The sequence below is a fragment of the Ambystoma mexicanum genome, chromosome 9 (genome assembly GCF_040938575.1).
Source record: "Ambystoma mexicanum isolate Mex_15411 chromosome 9, UKY_AmexF1_1, whole genome shotgun sequence".
NCBI classification, from domain to species: domain Eukaryota; kingdom Metazoa; phylum Chordata; class Amphibia; order Caudata; family Ambystomatidae; genus Ambystoma; species Ambystoma mexicanum.
Window position 1 is genome coordinate 216397828 of NC_090931.1, and position 22132 is coordinate 216419959.

Sequence of the window (22132 nt, forward strand, 5' to 3'; positions counted from 1 at the left end):
AAGAATTCTGTTTACGTAAAATTGGCACAGCTGGTGCAGTGAATTTTCTTCCAGAATGTCTGACCACCTTCAAGATGTGTTACTACCAACACTCTGCATTTTTGCACTTGTATCAGTGATAACAATGTCAATTATATGCTTCTAGCCTGGGACAAAGTCACTCAACTCATGCCCCCCCCATGCCACCACCCTGGGTCTCCACATTTACACAGCGTACCAGTTCTTGCTTGCCAAGAGTATCACTAGCCAGTGGCGAGTGCAAATTGTGAGGCCTGTTGGCCCAAATCTGAAATGGGATATTGAAACTACAAGTTACAGAATTCAAAGTGGTTGAGTTTGAATCCAGGACTGGCTGCTGGGTCATTGGGCAGATCTGGTGCACAGAGCTGAAGATGAAATGCACTCCTACACGTTAAGTCACTTATTAAAGCTAAACGCTGCTGGGCACATTGCCTGCTCGAAGGCCATTTGATCAAATCTAGGTGCTGTTGGCCACCACAGATGGATGAAGGGTTAACCTGGTCATGTTCCTATGTTCTGCTGATTATGTACGGGTTTATATGCCCTGGACATATGGCTCACTTAGCTCTCAGTCTACCGTGAAACTGCTCACTAGGGCTTTCTCACACTGCTCTTTAGCAGGAACATTCATCTGGCAGCTCAATCTGTATTGTTCAATTTAGGACCTGTGACTTGCGGGCTCATCCAGATCTCTTCAGCAGGTAGTTCAACCTCCTGAGCTATCGGATGGAGACTGAAATGAGTTACTATTGGAGTACAGATGAGATTTAAAAGGTGGCATGTCTGCCTATAATATTGAGAGCAAGTGTTGTATGCTTAATTTGTCACAAACGCGAATAGTGGGTAATTGGTCAGCAATGACAATGGTGTATATCGCCAACCTCCCCCCCACCACATCTCGTCGTACAATCCCCAAGCCAGCATGCTTGCTAGCTAGACCTTCCTTTGCCCTCTCAGGTTATCGCGCTCTGCTACTAACTGCCAGGAGCATTGTTACCTGATCTGTTTGATAGTGGGGACCTTGCACATCTTTGCTCTCCCTAATCCACGTCCCTCACTTTTTCTTTGTAGGGTTTGTGATTTATGGCGATCTATGTGGAAATACCACATCCATCACTGTGAATGCTAAAATATTGAATTTTCTATAAAGAATATGCAAAAATGGATGTGGGGTGAGACCCTCAATGCAGCATCCTTCCCACCCCCCAATTTAATGATTAACCTAAGCCAAACCCCATCTATACATTTGCGTAATTCCGTTGTGAAACATTTTCATATTAGCAGTGGTGGTCTGTGCAGTAATGGGGTGATACCGATGTATGCCCCGTTTCGGGGGGATCATCCGGTGAAGGAAATGCCAGTTCTTCGGGGCAGCTGTTCCTAGGCTCCCTTCTATGTATGTGGGCGTTGGGAGTGATGAGATGGGTCTCCTTGCCCCCGATGGGGGCTGAGAGAGGGTGAATTTATGCCCCACCCATTACCACCCGAGGATGATCCTCCTCTGGCTCCCTCAGTCACCTCCCTTGCCCCCCTTTTTGCCCACCATCCGGAAGTCTCCAGTTATGCTGGAGAGCTCTTAACCGCTCCTCCGCCCTGAACTGCACGTGTGGTAAGATGCAGACGAAAAGGGCTCCCCAATGAACCGAATATGTGGAGTGCTGCTGTCGCCACGAGTGAGGCCGTCCATGCCATGTTGCCTGCCACACATTGACAGTGGAAAGGCTTAAGATGCTCCATCGATGGTTGCCCCTGCTGAGGCTGGCACAGATGTAGGATACTGCTGGATTCTGTGGTTACCATGGCAAAGCCAGAAGTTGATCATTACACTTTCAATCGGATGCATGATATGATTTCAGAAAGATAACATGTTACACTGCATAATTTACTAGGCAGCCACCAAGATCACAACATAGATTTTAAAATGTCCACCTCTGGCACTTGTGTTGGCTTCATCCTGCCGCCACTGCCTCCTTTTCAAAATGTGGCAAATTAAGCTTCTGATTGCTTGTTTTGCAGAATTGGGACACAAGGTAACTTGGGTGGGGATGTGTGCATTTTAATGACTTTATTTTATGATTTTTTTTAATTTTTTTAAATCGTGGTCCCTCTTGTAATTTAACTAGTTTATAATCCTGGCCTATTAAACTGCCCCCCACCCCAACAAAAATCGGGCACGATCATTCATACTTGTACATGAAATTGAAAGACCTACCAAAAACACCCCATCCAGTGTCTCACCACTGTTACTGTACTTCATTACAAGCTCTTGCTTGATCTACCAATTGAGAGCCACCCCATCCCAGCAGGAACCAGCATGCTGTGCTGTCTCCCAGATCCTAGTATGTGGAAAGCTAGTAGTGGTTAAGAAGGTGGCTGGAGGTGGTTGCTTGGTAAGGTGCTATGGGGCACGGCAATGCATCTGTGGAAATTGTGGACAACGTTTAACTGCTGGTACCTTGCCCATACCCTTCTAGGTCTAGTTAAATACCCTTCTGTAGCGCTACTTGCTCTTCCTATTCACCTGGTTGCCCTCGCCACGTCACAATTATTTGTTTTCTCTGCAACAGACCGAAGTGGTGTAGTTGCTGCACCTAATGCACATTCTGGCAAGCCTCTGCACCAGTGAACTCTAAGGTGGCAATTGGTGCAGAATAAATATATTCACTGTAGCAACAAAAAATAAACCTTTTTATTACAGCCATAAAGACATACCCATCTGTTGGGTTTCAGGTGCAAGCAGTCTACCTTTTAATTATGTTACCCCACTTGCTTTGTGCCCCTCAACCCACTTCCCAGTCTGCTGATCGCTCCATGCATGTGGCCTGCGTGCTTGCATTTTTTGCGGAGTGCAAACTGGGGGAAAAAATACCCTGTGAGCGCTACCCGATTGTGCAAAATCCAGCACGTGTGACTTGTTGCTCTACCTGAGCCTGGCCAGCCCTGCTAAGCCTTTTTTGCCCAAATGCACACACGCATCCTACTTGTACTCCGTGACCTCCAACATTCTGGACTTCTGTCCTCCGGGAGCGTTCCCACTAACAGCACGTTTAGACTATAATAAGGGCGCTATGCAAACAAATACAATGGAATATGTGCAACAGTGCATGTTTGAAAGTGCGCGGCTAGTGAGTGGTAAATATGCCGGTCTCTGAACTGGAAATCCTGAACAGAAGTGATGTCATGATTTATGGGGAATTTGGGTAGATTTATGGGGAATTTGGGTAGAATTATAAGTCTGTAAGGGCTAGTGCAGAATCAGTCCCATGTCAGTTGAGTGAAATGTGATTTACGACCTCCACACTACTATTCTTTCCAGTGGTCCTGACCTCTTGTGAATTACTTTGAAGAGCCGGCCTGCTCAGTCTACAGCCCTCCCGGGGTCTGTAACTTGGCTTGTATTGTCTAATCCTCGTGTATGCTTGACTGGGAATCACTCACCGTCTTCGCCTTATTCTTCTCCCTTTAGCGTTGAAGGATAACCGATTCCAGCTGATGAACTTCTCCAGCAGTGAACTCCGGGTTTCTCTGTCGAATGTCTCGCTGAACGACGAAGGGAAGTACTTCTGCCAGCTCTACACGGACCCCCCTTTGGAAGTGTTCACCATGGTCACGGTTCTTGGTAAGGTGGTGGACACGTACTATGGAGTCTTTTTTTTTTTTTTTTTGGTGTGTGTGTGTGTGTGTGTGAGAATACCTGCCACACTGATTTTCCCCATCTCACTAGGGAAAGGCAGGTCTTGTAGTCCGTCACAACTGTCAAAATATTTTAAAGTTCGTCTCATCTTGTATTTTCCAGGGTTTGAAATTGAGGGAAGCTGGGAGCTAATTTGCTCTTGCTTGTGGCCCAGAAGAGCCTAGTTAGCTCGATGGAACATCTACCAGGAGCTACTTTTGGCTCCTCAGGCCAATTGATCTTGAACAAACACACCTATGTGAATTTAACTCTGTATGATTGAGTCAATCTATAAAACATTAGGGCCATCTATAAAACATTTAAAGCATAAGGGGTAATAAATAATGGAAAGTTATGTTTGCATCTTATGTGGATGTTTGATTTGCAGAATACTACATACTAGCGCCTCGTTCCCCAGTGGTATCTTCTGGTCACTGGTTAATGCTGGGTACCTGAAGCTACCTTTTAGCTCCTGATTATCTAGTTGTAATTTGGATCCCCATTTTCAGTTCAGCACTCGCCACATAGAAACATTTCTCTCCCCTTTCCTGAAGACCACCTGTTTCTTCCCACCTCACGAACCCTGTTGCACAAAACCTTCTACACGGCCACATGTCATGTGGCACCAGTGAGAACTTTCCCGTGTGATGGCATTGCCCAAAATGGTATCACTCGGTCGACAGAGCTGCTATTCTTGATCCATGTGTCTCTTCACGTCTTTGTGCTGCTTGCCCAGTGTCACTGTCCTAACATATCTCTAAAAACACCGAACTCGAGGGTAAAAATGGCAGGCACTCCGCGATATAATTTAAAAAGCAGAATTTATTTCAAAATGTATATAACACCAGCACCCAAAAAATACAGCCACGCTGCTGTTGTGAGTTCCGACTTGCACAGTCCATGTCAAGGGTGACCAGTAATCTGTGCTGGTCATTGGGCCGGCTCTCGGCGTATCCGAGATCCGGCACCAGATATGGAGCCGGATCTTGGGATTCAGCCGCCCAAGCCCATGAACCGCACTGGATTTCTTAAAAAAAAAAAAGAAAAGAAAAAAAGCAAACGCGGCGGCAACATTGCCAAAGAAAAGAAAAAAAGCAAACGCGGCGGCAGCATTGCCAAAGAAAAGAAAAAAGCAAACGCGGCGGCAACATTGCCTTTTACCGCAGCTTTGGCACTGGTGTGTAATGCACAATGCTCGCTACATGTAAAACGGATTCCTTTCAGTTGTACATGTAGCGAGCATTGTGCTTTACACAACAGTGCCAAAGCCGGCGGTAAAAGGCAATGCTGCCGCCGCAGGCGCTTTTTTTTTAAATGTATTTTTTTTCTTCAGTATTCCAGCATTGCTGGATGTCCACTACGAGCCCCGACCCTCTAGACCACGCCCCCTCGGGCACTGCCTCCCAAATTCCTCCCCCACACTGGTCCTTGTTTTGTGGGGTCCCCACCACATTTTTTTCCATTTCCACCACTGCCAGTAATGTATCAAGAGTTTAAATGGCGCGTCTCCAGCAAAATGCTAAAGCGAGCGTGCTGCTTGCAGCTCCCAAAACTCTCTGAACCTAACGTCTCATACTGGATACATTTCAACATGTCAACCCCAAAAGAGTTTGTTTTATTTTTTACTAAGTGCTTTTTTTGTATAGACCTAGTCATTGCATCTTTTAGACGTTGAACTTTTAATGTATTGTGACAATGAGGCTAATTCCCATGGGAGCCTTTAAAGTACATCCTCAGACCCTAGTGAAATACATAATCCTCTTCATTTACACTTAAGAAAATTACAAGCCGGCATGAGTATGCGTACAGTCTTAAACTAAATTACTAACCCATAACTCATTTCTGGGGGTCCGCTCTAACTTTATCCTATGAACGGTTCACAGGCCAGTTCATGTACGCTTGACTTGGATCTAGAGCTCCTCTTGACTTGCACCTCGCAATCCACATCCAAACAGCAAACCTGCCCATACTTCAGTAATTAACCGTAATGAGTGCCCAGTCCCTGATTGGATGATGTGCGCTTCATACATGAAGTCAAGGGCAGAAGTACATTTTTTCTCTCCATTGAAACAGGTTTACTTTTGGACTTCCTGGATGGTGACCTTTTTAAATGCACAATGTGGGTACTTGAACTCGCATGTAAATCTTCAATTAATAGAATAATAGAATTACCATCCAAATGAGATCTTGTGCTACCCCACATGCCACTTCCAGAAGATGAAGAGATTATTGTGGCTTTGATGTGTAGAGGGTACATGGCTCGACCAATCCATCGTCGGGTGATCAGGTCCATGTCTTGTGATGGGTATTGAGCCCATATCCAGGGTAAATAGAAAGTACTCTTGTTGCTAGGCAATAGCATTCATTCTAGACAATGCATCTTTACATGGCATTGCCCACTTCACCCAGCCTGTACAATGGGATCACGCTATCTAGAGCTGCTCATCTCTCATGGTCTCAGGACTGACGTGGTCCGATGTTCAGAAGATATGGTCTTTGTGGAGCCTAGCAGACTCCATCCATATGCAGTCTGATCATGGCGGCCTAAAGCCCATTGGCCTCTCTACTTGTGCTTGTAGTCAAGTTATTTGTTAAGGTTACAGCTTCTGCCTTTTTCTTGGAGGGCAAACGCCGTTTGGTAGTAATGTGCACTCCAGGAATTAAGAATAGTTTGCAAAGGTTCACTATTGCTTCTTGTCTCACAGCGTTCTCAAGTATCCTCGATTGCTTGAGGTAGTGGTCTTAACTGCAAGAGTCAGTCCTTTCCCACCTCACATGTCCTCCTCAGCATCTGGTCTTCCATGAACTGCAGCTGCTTTTCCAAAACCTACTGTTCTTGCTCTAGTCAAGCTCCCTGAAGATCCCCCATGTTGGCACTACACAAACCTTTAATAAATGTTTGTATGCACCCCCAGTGCCACCAGGTTCGTGGTCTGTCGTGCTCTGACTTTGCAGTAGATTGGCTGAGATGGGGTGATGCAGGGAGCGACTATTTTGCCTAATCCCTTTTTTGTGAACTCCCATCTTTGACACTAAATTTCAGTTGACCTTAATTGACTTAATTGTGTTTGACTTCAGTCCCTCCCCAGAATTTGGTCATCGACATGCAGAAGGACACTGCCGTTGAAGGCGAGGAGATTGAACTGAACTGCACCGCGATGGGCGGCAAGCCAGCGGCTGACATCCGATGGCTGAAGGGCAACAAGATACTGGAGGGTAGGTTACAGGTTACAATTCTTCCCGGACCCTCTTCTGCTGCCACTTCCACTGAGAGCCCAATCTCTGATTTATTTTTTTCTTCTCCACGAGGCCCATCACTGCCCGACTTATCCCCTCCATCTGACTTCCTTACCTCATATTTTAGCTTCGGGCGGGAGCTACATATTTCCAGCCTGGTTGTTTTTTGAATGTCATGCCTGATCAGGTGAATCCATGCATTGTATTGTAGCCCTCCCATCCTGCTTTAGGGTGCCACAGCTAAGGCGGCTATTCAGGATTTTGTTCTTGATTTCTTTTGGTTTTGCCCAATTGACTGATGAGAGTTAATATTACAAACATGATCAGAATGTTCAAATACAGAACCTTTCTTCTGTGGTCTTAATGTTCGCCTATTCCATTATTCCATGTGCTCATTGTCACTGTGACCCTATGGTGGTCATTTGGTTCCACTTCATCTGGCATGTGGTCCATCAGTTCCAGTTTTGGCATCCGCGTCCAATGTGCGGTGCTTTACGACTGGTTTCAGTTACTGGGATTTGGACGGGATTTGGTAACCATTACTGTCACTTGGTAACTGTTATTGTGAACAGCATAAACCTTCTGCATTTTTTTTATTGAGATAATGGGATGCCTGTTTGTATATGTGTGGTTGCCTAATCTATAACTGGGGAAACACTTGTACTCTGCTGTGGGAATTTGGACTGCATCTGATTGTGGAAGTCTCAGGTGTATTAAGTTATTTAGAATCCGTCCTTTTCAACGGTAATGAGGTCAAGTGAAAAATGTAGAACTCTTTCAAGCCTACATTTTTCGCTTAACTTGATTTTGAAAAGTGCTCGAAGGACCTATCCAGTGAGCATTTGTTAAGCGCCTATACAACAGAATTGTATTTCCAGGCACACAGGGTGCAGGTGTCCAATGAGAAGGATCGCTGTCTTACTGGTATTAAGACGGAGAGCATTAGCTGCACACCATGCTTGGATGGTGGTTGGACAATACGGAATAAGAGGTAGTAATGTGAAGTTTGAAGAAAATCTGTCATCGGCATACCACTGGAAATGAGATCAGGTGAGCAAGAGAGGCAATGGATATTGAAGACCCACAGCAATATGATAGTGCCCTGGGGGATGCCGCAGGTAGAGTGTGGTTGTGGGGAGGAAAGGGCCCAGTTGCAACTGGGAAGGGTGAATAGTGAGGAAAGAGGTCAGCCATTTAAGTTCTGGTCTGATGCTGAGGGGATCAGTTGTGTGAGGATACAATGGTTGACTGTGTTAAATGCATGGGAGAGATCCAGGAGAATGTGAACAGCAGGAGAGTTAGTCCAGATTTGTGAGTATGTCTTCACAGGTGGTCAGGAGAGCAGTTTATGTCCCTCTGGGTGCCTGGCATCCAGATCAATGGTCATGGAAGCAACCAACCAGTTCATTGTGGAGGGTGAGTTGGGTGGGGACCATCTTCTCCAAGAGTTCAACCAGGAAGGGGGTAGTGGAAATAGGGCGATAGTTAGCTGGGCAGGAGGTATCAGCAGATGGCTTTTTCTAGGAAGGGGTGCACAAGGGAGTGCTTGAGGGATGGAGCCAGTGGTGAAGGAGCAGTTACAGAAGTTGGCGAGAGAAGAGATGTTCTCCTTAATAGTCATAGAAGAGTGGGGAGCACATTTTTGGAGGAGGCATGCTACAAAGCACCAGATACAATGAAGTAATAAAGGAAAAGGTACATTTGCATGGCTATGGGTCTGGGTTGGTTTCCCAAATATTCAGTTCCTTTACTGGTTAATAGTCCAGTCCTAGAATAACATCGGATATAAAATCTTATTTTTAATTTCTAAATTGGAATTAAATACAGTGGAAATGTTGGCATACGTTGAAGTTACTGTTGGAAAACCTTCCATTGGGAGATTATGGGTCTACCTTTCTCGCAGCTCTAAATGGAACCCAAGCTGAGCAATTTGAATAGTAGCAACAAGCATTTTCGGAACATAAGAATTGTGACAATTTTATATTTGAAGCATGTCTGATAGTGGTTATGGCTATCACCCCCTTGTAGGGGGTGTGTATGGCTGGTAATATCCTGCCAGCCTGAGCCTAGGCAGGCTCGAGGGATGTGGACCGTTACCGGCCATGTATGAGTGTTCCCCTCCCCCCACCCGACAAGGCAGTGATTGCTATTCACACCCCAGGGCTCTCAGTAGTGCATATCATTTTTTATTGGTTTTCATGGAAGAACCAGGCTCTGTGCATATTGCACGAGCTCAATCTACCATGAAAATGAAAACAATAATACAAGATGTCCCCACACCTCCAACCATAGTAAATGGGGAAAGGGACCCAGTCACTTTTCTATTTCCATGGCTGGTGCCGAGGATGGGAGGGAGCACCATGACCACAGCACAAAGCTCCAGTCCATCTGGTAAGGGGGAGTAGGGTGTCCCGAGGTGTGGGGCATGGAGAGGCACAGTAGGACGTTTCCTGTTGCTGCCCCACAATCAAGATGGTGCCACTGAGGAAGGGCCTTAAGTGAGTGGAAAATGCAGGCAGTGCAATGTTCTTGTCTGCATTTCCAGCTACCTGATTGGCTGAGCGTGCTTCCCTGTGTGCAAATCGGCAAAGAACTCTTTTGAACGAGTAATGGAAGTTCGACTGTTCTCTTCATTAGTCAATTCTCACCATGAAAAGTCTATAAATTGCAATACATACATAGCTTCTCAACAGTATGTGAGGCTTTGGCTGTTTCTGTATTCAGTCTTGTGTGCAGGGTCTTCCTGTGACGAATCAACTTCTATGGCACCAGTGGTCCAGGGATGAATATCTGTTCCTAAAGCAATAATCGGCCCCACACCTCTAGTACACCAGGAGAGAACCGAACAGATTGGAATATAAGTGAATCATAAACCTCCTTGTACAATTTTGGTAATGTGGATGGAACGACAGGCTTATCTCCGCCAGGTAGTGGATTGTTGGTTAGTTGCAACACAGCGAAAATACAATTATTACCCAATGATAAAAGGGACTGTCCAGTCAAGGTTGTGTGTTCAACACCAAAAGGGCAAAGGGATGTAACTTTCTCTAGGGGCCTTTGGAGAAGGACCAGGGGGCCAGAACCACAATGTACCTGGTGCTGAAGTTATTGGTCCTCGATAGCGTCGAGGAAGTTCTAGGGCGCTTCGCAGCCCTTGGGACCGAGTTAGTGGCGCGGGACAGCTGTGGATACCAGGCAGCAGGTAGTTTGGCAACCGAGGCTGGATTGACTTCTGCAGGCTGTCCAGTGCCGCGGCTCGTGGCCAAGAATCATTGTCTCGTGCTGGTTGGCGGATCTGGAATGCTGGTCGAGGCGTCTCGAACAGCTCTGGTGTGTGCAGCATGACAAGTCAGTGGTGCAGCTGGATGCAGTTTGAGGACTCAACTGTCTCAAATGTCCTTAAAAGGTGGACTCTGGATGATGCTTGTGTGGCACTCCTCTTAGCTTCTTCGTAGGGCTCGTATCGTTCTGTCAAGGCGGACGGTCCAAAGGTCAGGAGAGTTTGCAGGCAATGGCCTTGTCCTTGATCCAGACACACTCCAGCACTTCCCACCTAGGAAGCTTACTGGCAGCATTTAGCGGGGCACGCTGTGATGGCTGGGTATCGGTTCTGGAGCTGCTGGACAGGTCCCCGGAGTCCGGTATCTCACTCTGTTCCCTGGGAGATGTTTAGGGGAGGGATATTGCTTTCCTCTTGGAACGCCTGGCCTTCCTTCAGTGGCAGAAAGCTGTAAGGCAGACTGTACCTTCAGCCAGGGTCCAAATGAGTTATTCTTGTTACTACTTGCGAAGTCTTCAGATCTACCTAAAAGAGGGGCTTGACTCTTTTAAAGCCAAATGGGGCCCCAGTGAATTAAAGTAGGTTAAGCCTACTTTAAACCAATCCTGGGTCCCCACCAACAATCTCCTATATGCATGCACACATAACCAGAGTGCTTTGCAACAGAAAAGGTAAAGGGATGAAAACATGTAGTACTAAGTCCCACCCATCTTCCTGTCCCTTTTGGATAAAAAGGTCTCTAGTTAACTGAGCTCTGTGTGGTTCCTGATTAAAGCTGCAGGTCTCCCTTTAAGCTGCGGTGGAACTAGACTCCGACAAACCCCATACATGTACCTTCTGAATTGGCTCCCCCTGCGGGGATTGCTACTGTAAATGCATACATGTTCCAGACATGACCAGTGTCTGTCCTTGATACTGAGAGGGGGAGCTGGCTTCAGGTTGACACAGTGCATATCAGAGATTGTTGGTTTTCTTGTCTTTAGGCTCTGCAAGCAAGCTTCCTTGGTGGGAAGTGCCAGAGAGTCTCTGAATCAAAACCAGGATAAGGCCGGTGCTACTTGCCTCAGCTTTGGGCCGTCCATGAGCCCAGTGAAGAAGCTAGGAGTGCATCAACCAGCGTCCTCCTTGAAGAACATTTTCGAACCCCTCGAGCTGCAACCAACTGAACTGCTAACTGTTGCGCTGCAGTGGCTCACGCCGTCCGAGACTCCGACCAGTGCTTCAGACCCACGGGCCAGCACTAACGATTTCTGACCGTGCAGCTGTCCGTCCAGCTTTGCTCGCCGAGCTGCCTGAAGGTTTATAATTTGCTTGTTTCCAAACTGTTCAGATGCCGTCTGGTGTGCTACAGGTGTGGGGCTGAAACAAATATTCATCCCTGGACCACCGTTATAAATGACTATCATATAGCATATCACTGGTGCCCCAGAAGTTGATTTGTCACCTGGGAGATGTCCAATCCAAAACTATTTAGAATGCAAAGCTCTCCATAACGTTTCAAAGGTTTCTCTCCTATTAAATGCTGGTGCGTGGATTTCAAATTCTTCTCATATCGAAGCAATGTTTTACACTGCCACATTAAACGTGTATTATCGATATAATTCTACTTACGTTGGCATGAATTTTTATTGAATAGGGTTTCCAATGGGAGTAGAGGAGTGATTAACTGTGTCCAGCAACCTTCATTTCACCTGTGGTGAGGTGTTGGCGTGCCCTTTAGCCAGCAGCCCACACTTTCTGAGACCAGGTGCTCGTGTCCCAGCCCTACTTGGCAGCTGCTTTACATATTTGTTTGGGCTCCAGTGGTACCTCTGGTGTTTTTTCATATTTGTGTGGGCCACAGCTTTAAGTCTCGTTTTTGTGTGGGCAAGAGCTGTATCTGTGGGCTTCTCACTGCATATGGACTGTTGTACCTATAGCATCCATTGGTTTTTTTCCGTGGGCACATCTGTTCTAGAGTAGTCTTTAGTCTATGGCTACGGGTCAGTGTTATCTGCGGGCTTTAAGAGTATCTGCATTGGAATAGGTGTATTTCAGGATACTCTGTGTAGGTGCATGACAGACGCCTGTGCTGTGCACGGAGACGTAATCAGCTGATTATTTTCCTATGCCTTGGCCAGCCTTTCTGACGTAAGTGGTGCCCATAACAGTTTATTCTGTAGAATGGCTCAAGCGTGCATTCAAAAGGCCCTCGCCTCCCTAAGAGCACAATTGAAGAAATGTTGGAAAGGCATGCTCAACTTTGTTGTAGGGTTTTTGTTGGTCTATGTTCTGCTTCATAAGGACTCCCAGCTGCAGGTGTTGCCCAGAGGGCAACGCATTCAGTATAGGAACCCGCATTTTCCAGGACCATCTCAGGGGGAACAGTGATGAAGCTGGTCTCGTTGAACGCATTGCACCGTACCAATATTCCCTTAGACCGATCGGTTTCGTCCTAGTCGCCTGTTCATGCAGTCTCTGACCGAAGCGATATTGTCACCTCAGACTGCAGTGTTCTTGGCAGCCTCAAGGTGTCTAGGCTGCAGATTTTGGCTCTGAGCTTTGACTGGGTTTTAGAGGGTAGGGGGCAGCAGGGTGGATTAATGTTTGTGTACAGGTAATTTGCGAGTAGGGGCAATCTGTGCAGAAATGAGCTAGTGAAGGATTCTGTCTAGCTCCCCCATTCTAACCGCCCACCCTCCACGCCCCGACCCAGTTTCTTTCTGTGCAACCCGTATTGGGTGCCTCATTAGCACTGGACTGTTGTGGTAATTGGTGTCACTTTCTGAGGTTTCTTCTCCATCCACAGGAGAGTCTTTCACGCAGCAGATGGAGGAGAAGATGTCGGTGGTGACGAGTCGGGTCTCGCTGACGGTCAGCCGTGAAGACGACGGGGTGCCAGTGGTCTGCTTAGTGGATCATCCGGCAGTACAAGACCTGCAGACGCAGCGGTACTTGGACGTGCATTGTGAGTATGGTCCGCTAGAAATCCTGTTGCAAAACATTGTAATCTGATGTGTGTGCATGTAAATTATAAGGTTCTTTTCTCAAGAGCTAAATTCTGGTATGGGATCCAGAGCTTTTGGATTCATAAGCAGTAAGTTGGCCACAAGGCTACCTCACCTATCCCTAAATAGGCAGCATTAGCGCTTGCCGATGGTGACCTTAACAACTATTCTTGGCACTGTGCCCTACGATGGAGTAAAGCAGAATTGAAAGATTAAGATATTCCAGGCTATGTGGAAGACGAGGTAGACTGCCCATGGGCCCGAAACGAAATGGGCAGTCACTCCAGCGCTAGGTTCTGGAGCATGCTCTAGTGAAGTATTGGCTTGGTTGCAAGATCAGTGGTTTCTGATTCCAGAACGTTTACTGCAGTCTCTTTGAATCGCCATATGAAGGGTCTAAAAGCGAAGTGTCCAGAAACGAATAGCCTGTGCAGGGGATAAAGTGCTGGCATAAAGTCATTGTTTTTAAGGTCTTCTAGGAACGAGTTGGTAAGCATTGTATCTCCCTGCAATGGTCCCAATGAGAACTGCTATCCCCACCTAACCTTCCTGCTGACACCATGTATGTTCAACCAGAGTTTAACTGTCTTTACACTTCACCTTCCTGCAGGGGTTTGCACCCTTTGGCCCTCCAGATGTTTTGGACCACATCGATCTGTCCTAGCCAGAATATATAGTCGATGCTGCAGGATCGAGTTGTAGTTCAAAACATCTGGAGAGCCACAGGTTGCAGACCCTTGAGTTGGTGTCTTCCCTGCCCCGAGTAGTATATAGAAATGTTAGGCTCCTGTGGCTCAAATGGAGTATAGTCCACCCGTTACCCGGACAATTGCAAAATGCTCACAAACCACATGGCCAAGTAGATTTTTTAGTTTTTGTTTTGAAACTTCTATTGCACACCAGGCACGCCCAGTAGCAGGCCAAAAGAGTGCTCAGTAAGTGACCGAAAAAAAGATGTAGAGGAGAGAAGAGGGGTTAGGAGAAGAGGGTTGTTTTTAGCTTTTTCTTGAAGACCTCCTTGGATGCAATGATTCTCGGTGAAGGCGTTAAAGTGGTCCATGCCTTATGAACGTAGTTATCGAAGGAATTGCACTGCTTCTGTGCTGGAGGTCAGGGGGGGGTTGCATATAGTGGTTCTGTGTGATGTGGACGAAAATAATGGTTAGAGGGAGATTTTGTTGTCATTTCAATGCAAATGTATGCGTGCGGAGACACCCACCCCCACATACATTTGCGTTGAAATGAATTTAACACAATTCGACACATTCTGCTGTGACAGAATCTACCCGTAACCACTTAGTAACCACGTTGTACCTGTGCGCTCGTAAAGGAAGTGGCGGCCTCATTTTATGGGGCTTTAGGGGTGAGTTGTAATGCAAGAGATTGCGGTACTAGACCCACTTGACAAGCTGTCGTGAGTGGTGGCCCCATGCTGAGCCACCATGACTGCGCCTTCCAGGGCACTCTGCCCAGCTATGAGAGCACATGTCCTCGACCTGGTATGGCCCATCCTCTGGCAGTGAATGGGTTATTTAGGATTACACTCGCCTCGAGCGTCATCTTCGAAGCCGAACGTGTTACTTTTAAGCAACGCTTGAAATTAGCTTTTGCATCCAAAGCTTCCTGGCCGGTGATGAGGAACTAAGCCCTGTAAGTTGTCTGAGAGTTGGCCAGGAGGCTATGTCGGGCATTAGCAAGGATTGCTGTTGCCGTCTCATGTGAGGACCTTGCCCTGCAGGTGGTAGGCAGTAACCGGCACGGTCTCTGAGTAGCGTAGGCTAGAGCTGGGCCTTGTTTGGGTTGGTCTCCCTCCCATTTTGACATTTCTTAACTTGCACTTGGCCTCAATGTGTCTGAATCTGTAGGAAGCGGGAAGAATGTAGATCGGTGCGATTACAGCCCATCTTATTTAAAGAAGCCTCTCTAGGGTTTAAGTGGCAGAGGGTGGGGTTTGTGCAGCTAAGCTTTGGTGATATGCCTTCATTCGTAAGATGCTATGAGCATGGGCGGTTGCGGCTGCATAGCAGGCCAGTTTGATGTGTATGCTGAATAGAGGGAGGTGTCTGGAAGAGATTGTATCCAGGACCTTCTTAATGACACGCCTCCATGATGGATGGGGGGGGGGGATGTATTGCGCAACAGGCCTCGCCATGATGCAACGTGATACAAGCAGTGAGGGAACATGGTGCATTATAGCTTAATGACGTCATGAGTTTCAGAAGATGGCTGGAGAAGCAATGACACCCATGTTTTACAGGTTTGCTTTTTATAAACTATTTTCTTACATCATTCTCATTGCCTGGTGGCTAACCATATATCAGACCAGATCAATTGGGTGGGTGTGAGTTGCCCGAATGATGCATATGCTGTACTGATGAGGAACCTCCATTTGATATAGCCCCCCCCAAGAAATGAGTCTCGATGGCTCCCTATATTAGACTGCTCAACTGACCATTCTGTCTCCAGGGGGTTGGGGTGTGGGGGCAGTAATCACTGGATGTGTCCTCCAAGGCCCCTCCCGTCTGTGTGCTATCTGTAGGGGGGAGAAACCTCTCTGAAGAGGATGGCATCTAATGGTGTGCATTAGGGCCATCTACACAGGGCAGTTACTACCTGAGGACCAAGTTAAAGGTCCCAAGAGAAGTAAGGGTCTTTACTGAGGTTCTAAATAACACCATATTTATGGTGCAAGAGTAATTCATAGAAATGACTACATTATCCATGTGCAGGTTTGAGAACGACTCAATATGCAGAGAATCGGCCTTATGGATATGCCAGAATTCAAGCATCTTCTGTACAAAATCATGGTACAATTGTATAGAAACATATATAAAAATATGTATATATTTTAAAAAGTATTCAAATATATAGAACATACAATTGAATTTGTGGTAAATGAGCTCAACCGACATGAAACCCAAGTAGGACTAGCCCTCACTATTAAAACATGACATTTGCTTGGATCTTAGGCTTGTACAATAGTTGTGCATGATTATACCCCATTTAAAGTATTCACTTACTATTTACAGTGTTGTGACTGGCATCCCAGGCTTAGTTACCACTGGAAATTTGTACAGAGGGGATTCTGCTGATCGGTACTTTGTTTTTATGACTTTTTTTCATGAAAAAATGGCGACCGTGTGCTACCAAAGGCTGCCTTGGAAATGTCTGAGAACTACACAATCTCTATTTTGGTTGTTGTGGGGAGTGGACCTTTAATTGCCTTAATCCAGAACAGGCCCACCACTTAAAGCGAGTACACGGTTGTACATAGAGCAAGTTTATTGTACAGAAGCTCCTGGGAGCGGTTAGATGTGTTGCAGGACCAAACTAACCCAAGTCTCAACAATAGAACATCAGCTGGGGTGTATGTGTGTATATATATATATCTATCTCTTTTTCAACTATTTAAAACCCTCCCAGATATTGTAATTACATCCACCCCAAGTATGATTGGACAAAACCTCCTGTGTTTCCCAATTCTTCCATTTCCATTGGCCAGTCTTATCTTTATTATTATCTTCAGATCATATTCAAAACACACCTTCTTGGGATTCGTTATAGTATGCCCTGATGTTGGTGCATGGTTTAAACATTAGTATTGAAAACATAATTCATTGCTAGCAATAACTGGCCAAATGCCTTTAACATTACGTATGATTGCACATAGTCTTGCTGATGTAATTTAGCAAATGGAGGAAAGTCTGCTTACAGATAATTTTCCTTCAACCATAGCTGGCCATCTGAGTCCAGACTTCTGGTGACTTAATCTAATTTATGCGGCCACATACAACCTCTGATGACCTGGAAAAATGCTAATGGCCAGACCCTGGCCTCTGCATTGTTTACTACCACTCAACAAATGATGAATCCTCTCTAAAGATTTTAATACAAAGGGCCAGATGACAGATGTTCCCTTGCAAGCACCGTGAACCTTGCGCTGTTCGTAAAATCTTATTAGGTAACCAATTATGTTTCCCGTCAATGTTCCTGCTAATTTTACAATGCCTGTGTAACAACTAATTGTGGGGAAAAAAAGCACCCCATTGTATGCATTTGTTCATGTTGCATCCACAGCATCAATATTGTTTCTATGTGCGTGAAGATCCAATATGTATAAACTCTAAATGATTGATCCCATCCACAATTGTCTCCACTTGACAGATATGGATTTGCAACATTGCCCTAGTTTTGCTGTTGTCACCCTCATGCCATCAGTATGGTGTGCGCAACATGAATCCCTCACAATAAAGGGGGCCCTTCTTGACCACCCTGACACTTGAGGGTTGTCCGCTACCACACAGGGGTTGGGGGAGGAGAGCGAGGGTGAGGCACATGGGTTTTAGGCTTCCCTGAGCTTTTCTGATGGCTTGGAATGTTGCCCATTACCAATGGGTTATGACTGGCCTTCTGGCTGGCAGAAGTGTTTCCCTCAGTACCTTTTAGAAATGAACATTGCTCCTTTTTTTAAGACAGTCTGGTATCAGGATATCCTCAGTCTGACAGTGGAGAAGAAACAAAGTTGGGAATGTGATCACCCCTTTTTCACTTGACCTTTGAGCTTGCCCCCCTTATGTAGGTTACTTTGAAGCTTCTTTAGTGTTCCTCCCATCCGTTTCCCCCACCCACAACTTGTATTCCAATCCTTTAACGCGGCAGGAAATCTACTGGCCCAAAGCAAGCATGTGAATATGTGAAGGACCTTTTCTAGGCTGGTGTTATTCTTGACTACAATGACTGTACCACACGTTGAAGCAGCTGCAGATTAATCTAAAGCTGTACTTGAGGTTATGAAAATAGAGCACGCAATTTTCTTTTTTCCTTTGCTGTGTGCTGATTAAAGGTTCGGGGTCATTGCGGGAGATAGTTCTCCTCTACTCTCCCGGCCAATCCCCCTCGTCCCCCCCTGCCTTGGAAGAAGTTAAGAGTTGCTCTTCCCAAACTGGTGAATAGAGTACAGTGTACGGGTAACCGTATCTGAACAGCAGACCTTATGCTTTTATTGAAGCCCTAACCTACAGTTGAGTCTGTGGTCTTTCAGCCGATGACCCACAGCTCTCCACTGTTTGGTTTGTCCACAGCGGTACGCAAAGTGTACAACATAGTTTAGTATTTTAGATGTAGGAAAATGGGATCAATGGCTCGCAAATAGTAGTGTGATATATCTGGAATGTTCTCCTCCCTCCACCCCCTAACTTCAAGTTAAGATGGAGCTACTATATGAAAGATCTTAAAATGCACTGGTTTATTTAAATGGTCCTCACCCACAGATGCCAAGGAAAGGCATGGCAGCTGATTAACCCTGCAGACCTGGGTAGTTTACACGTAATTGAACACAATGTCTTTGAATGCAGGGCTCAGAATTTGCTTAAACCATTGGCTAGTGATAATTGACTCTTGGCGAGTAAAAAAAGTGTGTATCGTCTCTTTAGAAGGCGAGACTTAATAATTTGCTAGTAGCTTGCAACTTGAAATGTTTACCGCTAATTAAGTGTGTACCAGGCACAAATGGAGTCATTGCATAGTGATTGTGAGCAAAGAATAAGTCGGTGATGAGTTCCCTGGGGTTGATTCTGGACTGACTAGTACTGGCACCTCTTTGCAGTTCTCGCCGACCACTTCGCTGCCAGCTGAGGTCTGCACAGAACGCCTGCCCCATGTAACTAAAAGGAAACCCTCTTCTGCCCCAACCCCCTCCTTGTGCCACCTCCATAAGGTCTGCAGCATTGTTAACCGTAGAGGGGTAACATTGGGTCACTGCTCTACTATTCATTAGCCCCGGGCCTGCAAATTACCAGCAGAACCTGGAATCTGAGGAAACAAACTGAAACATCGTTAATTCATTTCATTTGCTTCATTATTTCGCTCTGTTACGCAGCTTTTTATGTTGCAATTTTCTTAAAATGGCAAGTAATGTGAAGTAATGTCCCTGTAATTGGGAAAACAGAAAAGATCAGATATTGTCTAAATTGGCAGGTGGCAGACTTCCCCACATCTCCACTAATGTGCAATCCAGTTATGCAAACTTAATAGACATTAACATTTCTTGTAGCGCATCATTAGCTTTAATAATGCATTGGTACCTTTGCGAGCCTGGCTTTAGATCATGGTGGGGGGGGATTGGGGATGGGGCGGCAGGGGCAGCTGAGTAGCACTAATGCAAGAGCTACTGTAGCCGTGCCCTCCTTTCACGCAGAGGGTTGAGTGGTGGAGCAGAATGCAGGCCTGCAGAGCCTCTGCCACCCAGTGGCTGGGTACTGTACTACAAAGCGAATTTCCCTAAAAGCTCATTTTAGGGTCATATAGGGCTTTCCCCTTGAGCCCCTTGTCTGCATACCTCGATTAGGATGCGTGTGTGTGTGCACTCCTCTTACTCCAGGACCTCCAACACTCTGGACTTTGGTCCTCTGAGGGTGTGCCCACTAACCGTGCATTGAGACTGTAATAATGGTAAATGGTGCTATACAGATGACCATTACAATGCGTCCCTTTAAGCATCTTCGGGATGCTCTCCCATGTGAGGTCACTGTACTACAGTTTGCGTGTTCGTTGAATGTTTGTGCTGCGATACTGTCAAGCTTGCCACATTCCGCAGACCATGTTAGGCTTCTGTACCACCATCTCCAAGTCTGCATACTGTATAGTATTGCGCCTTCACTATAGAATGCATGCTATGCTGTATATTGATGTGCATTCCGCCTTATCCGCTATGTGCCAGAGCTGACCGGCCTAGGTGGGGCAAGCTCCTCCTGATGCCAGACCATTGGAAAGCTCAAGAATAACTAACACGAAAGGTGAAACCGGCCTTCCCTTGCTAAGCCCCAGTCTACTGAAGTCACCCCAGGTGCAATCTGGGCCTCTCCAATGTTCCTGCAGTTCAGGACAGAAGGAAAGACCTTGCTCTTCAGGGAATCTGTAGGGAGTTGCATAGGACCTGTCCCCCTCTGCTAGATGGAACTCTTCCCGTGTGGGATATCCTCCATGGTACTATAATCTCTAACCTCCAGTCCACTGAACACTGTTAAATTCCAGTTACTTATACAGCACTCTGATGCTAACAAGCTAGGTTTGCACTGTGGAAACCCAAATACCCAGTGCATGCAGAGGGTCTTCCTGTTATATACCCGTGTGTCCAGGATACAGTACTCCAGTGTGCACTTGTTTGGCTCCTTGTTAGTGTACCGCATTTTACCTTGTATCTGCTGCAGTGTCTTTGTTTATATCCCCATATAAGAATGTGCAGTGCAGAGCACGTCTTTCGCTGGGTGCGATTTGTCTGTATACCCCTGTGTATGATCATTTTTAAAGTGTGCATTCCCTTGTTGGCGCAACTGACTGTAGTGCAACTTCACTCTAGAACAGTGCACTGCAATGTGCTATCCCCAGGGACCTTGCTGTTCAGATGCAGCTTCTAGGGGATGCCAAACTGCACTATTATTGGGATGGTGTACTACAGTGTGACTGCCATTAGAGTACACAGTCAGAATAGGCACTGTAAGGTGCCTATGCATCAGAAAAATGGAGCAAACTCGGTGCAGGAAATGGACCGGAACAAGACTGTGCTGCCCTTTCCCCAGAACCAGGGGCTTTCCCACAACACTTGTGGATCTGCTTTAAAGCTGAGTGTGCACAGACGTGCAATCTGCACTTCAACAAGCAGGCGGCTTTCAGAAGACACTACAGCGCTGCAGAGTCTTCTGAAATCAGTTTGCTCGTTGAAGCATGGGTCAGAACAGGATCCTCCCAGCAAGATTCCTCCACTGGCTCCTTGTGGTTGCAAGCATGAAATTGATGACCTGCTGCATCATCCACAAGGCATTCTGGGGCCTGGAACGATGCAATCACCAGCTTGCTCTCCCTAAATACTCCCCTGCTAGAGCCCTCCACAGACTCCTACTGACTGACAAACGCTTCTCCAAGCAGAGTGGTGCAGGTCTCTCCTCGGCTGGTTGCCTTCCTTTGGAACAGCTTCCCAGCCCTTCTCAGATTTGAGCCGTACCTCCTTAAGTTCCAGCAACTGCTCAAAACTCTGCTCTTCTCTACCTATTCCCCTCCCTTGCTATTTGCCCCGCTGCCGCTGTGACAGATGGCCTGATACTCATGAACCTCACAGGATTTCAGGCTCTTCTCCCAGTCAATACCAGCACCCTCAATGCACTGCCCTTCAGGCCCCTTCCTGGTGACCCTGCATAACACCCTTGAGTGTTGCCTGTACTAGCATTTTCCTGAGGCTCTTGGCCTGGCTCCGCTTAGCACTTCCCTGCCGTGCCCTCCTCCAGCACTTCTTTCCTCTGCTCCCCCTTCCATGCCCCCTCTGCACTTCTCTTTAATGCACTTGCACGACCGAATGCCACTAGACCTAGTAGGACCATGACTCTAAATATATTACTATTTCCTTTCCACTGTTATGTCCCCTGTTCACTTTCCATTTAGCCTTGTGACACTTTGAAACACAATTCTGTTGTATAAAGTGCCTTACAAATGCACAATAAAATAAAGAAATCTATCCTAAAGCCGAGCTATCACATGTTTCAACAAGCAAACTTTCAGTAGACTCAGCATGGGAAACAGAATACAGAAACAGCCAGAGCACCACATACGTGTTGCAGCTGTCCAAACCAGTATATATGTTCTGCAATGTACATGATTTTATTTCCTTAGGGTGATACTACAACCAATCAAAACTGCAGAGCCCAACTTCCATTATTCGCAAAAGTCTTACTGAATCACTAAGACATGTTTCCAATTTAAAATTGTGTACATTATTTTCCCATAATGCTATTTGCTGTTATGCAAATCACCATGATTGTGTTCTTTGAATGTATAATGTATTGTATGACCTGGCCTGGGGCCTTGCCCCATGGCCACACCCCTGCAGGGATTAGAGGGTGCGCCCAGTACATGGATTTTCTTGATTTCCGGCCTTGGCCATAC

At 46.3% G+C, this 22132-nt stretch overlaps 1 protein-coding gene across 4 annotated transcripts in view; it reads left to right on the forward strand.

Moving 5' to 3' along the window:
- Positions 1-22132, forward strand: part of CADM1 (cell adhesion molecule 1) — a 770283-nt gene that overhangs the window by 635428 nt on the left and 112723 nt on the right. For all 4 annotated transcript variants that reach the window (XM_069614504.1, XM_069614505.1, XM_069614506.1 and 1 more), the window contains exons 4-6: positions 3488-3640; positions 6773-6910; positions 13000-13158. In XM_069614504.1, coding sequence (XP_069470605.1) covers positions 3488-3640; positions 6773-6910; positions 13000-13158 — 450 coding nt within the window. The remainder of the gene's footprint in view (positions 1-3487; positions 3641-6772; positions 6911-12999; positions 13159-22132) is intronic.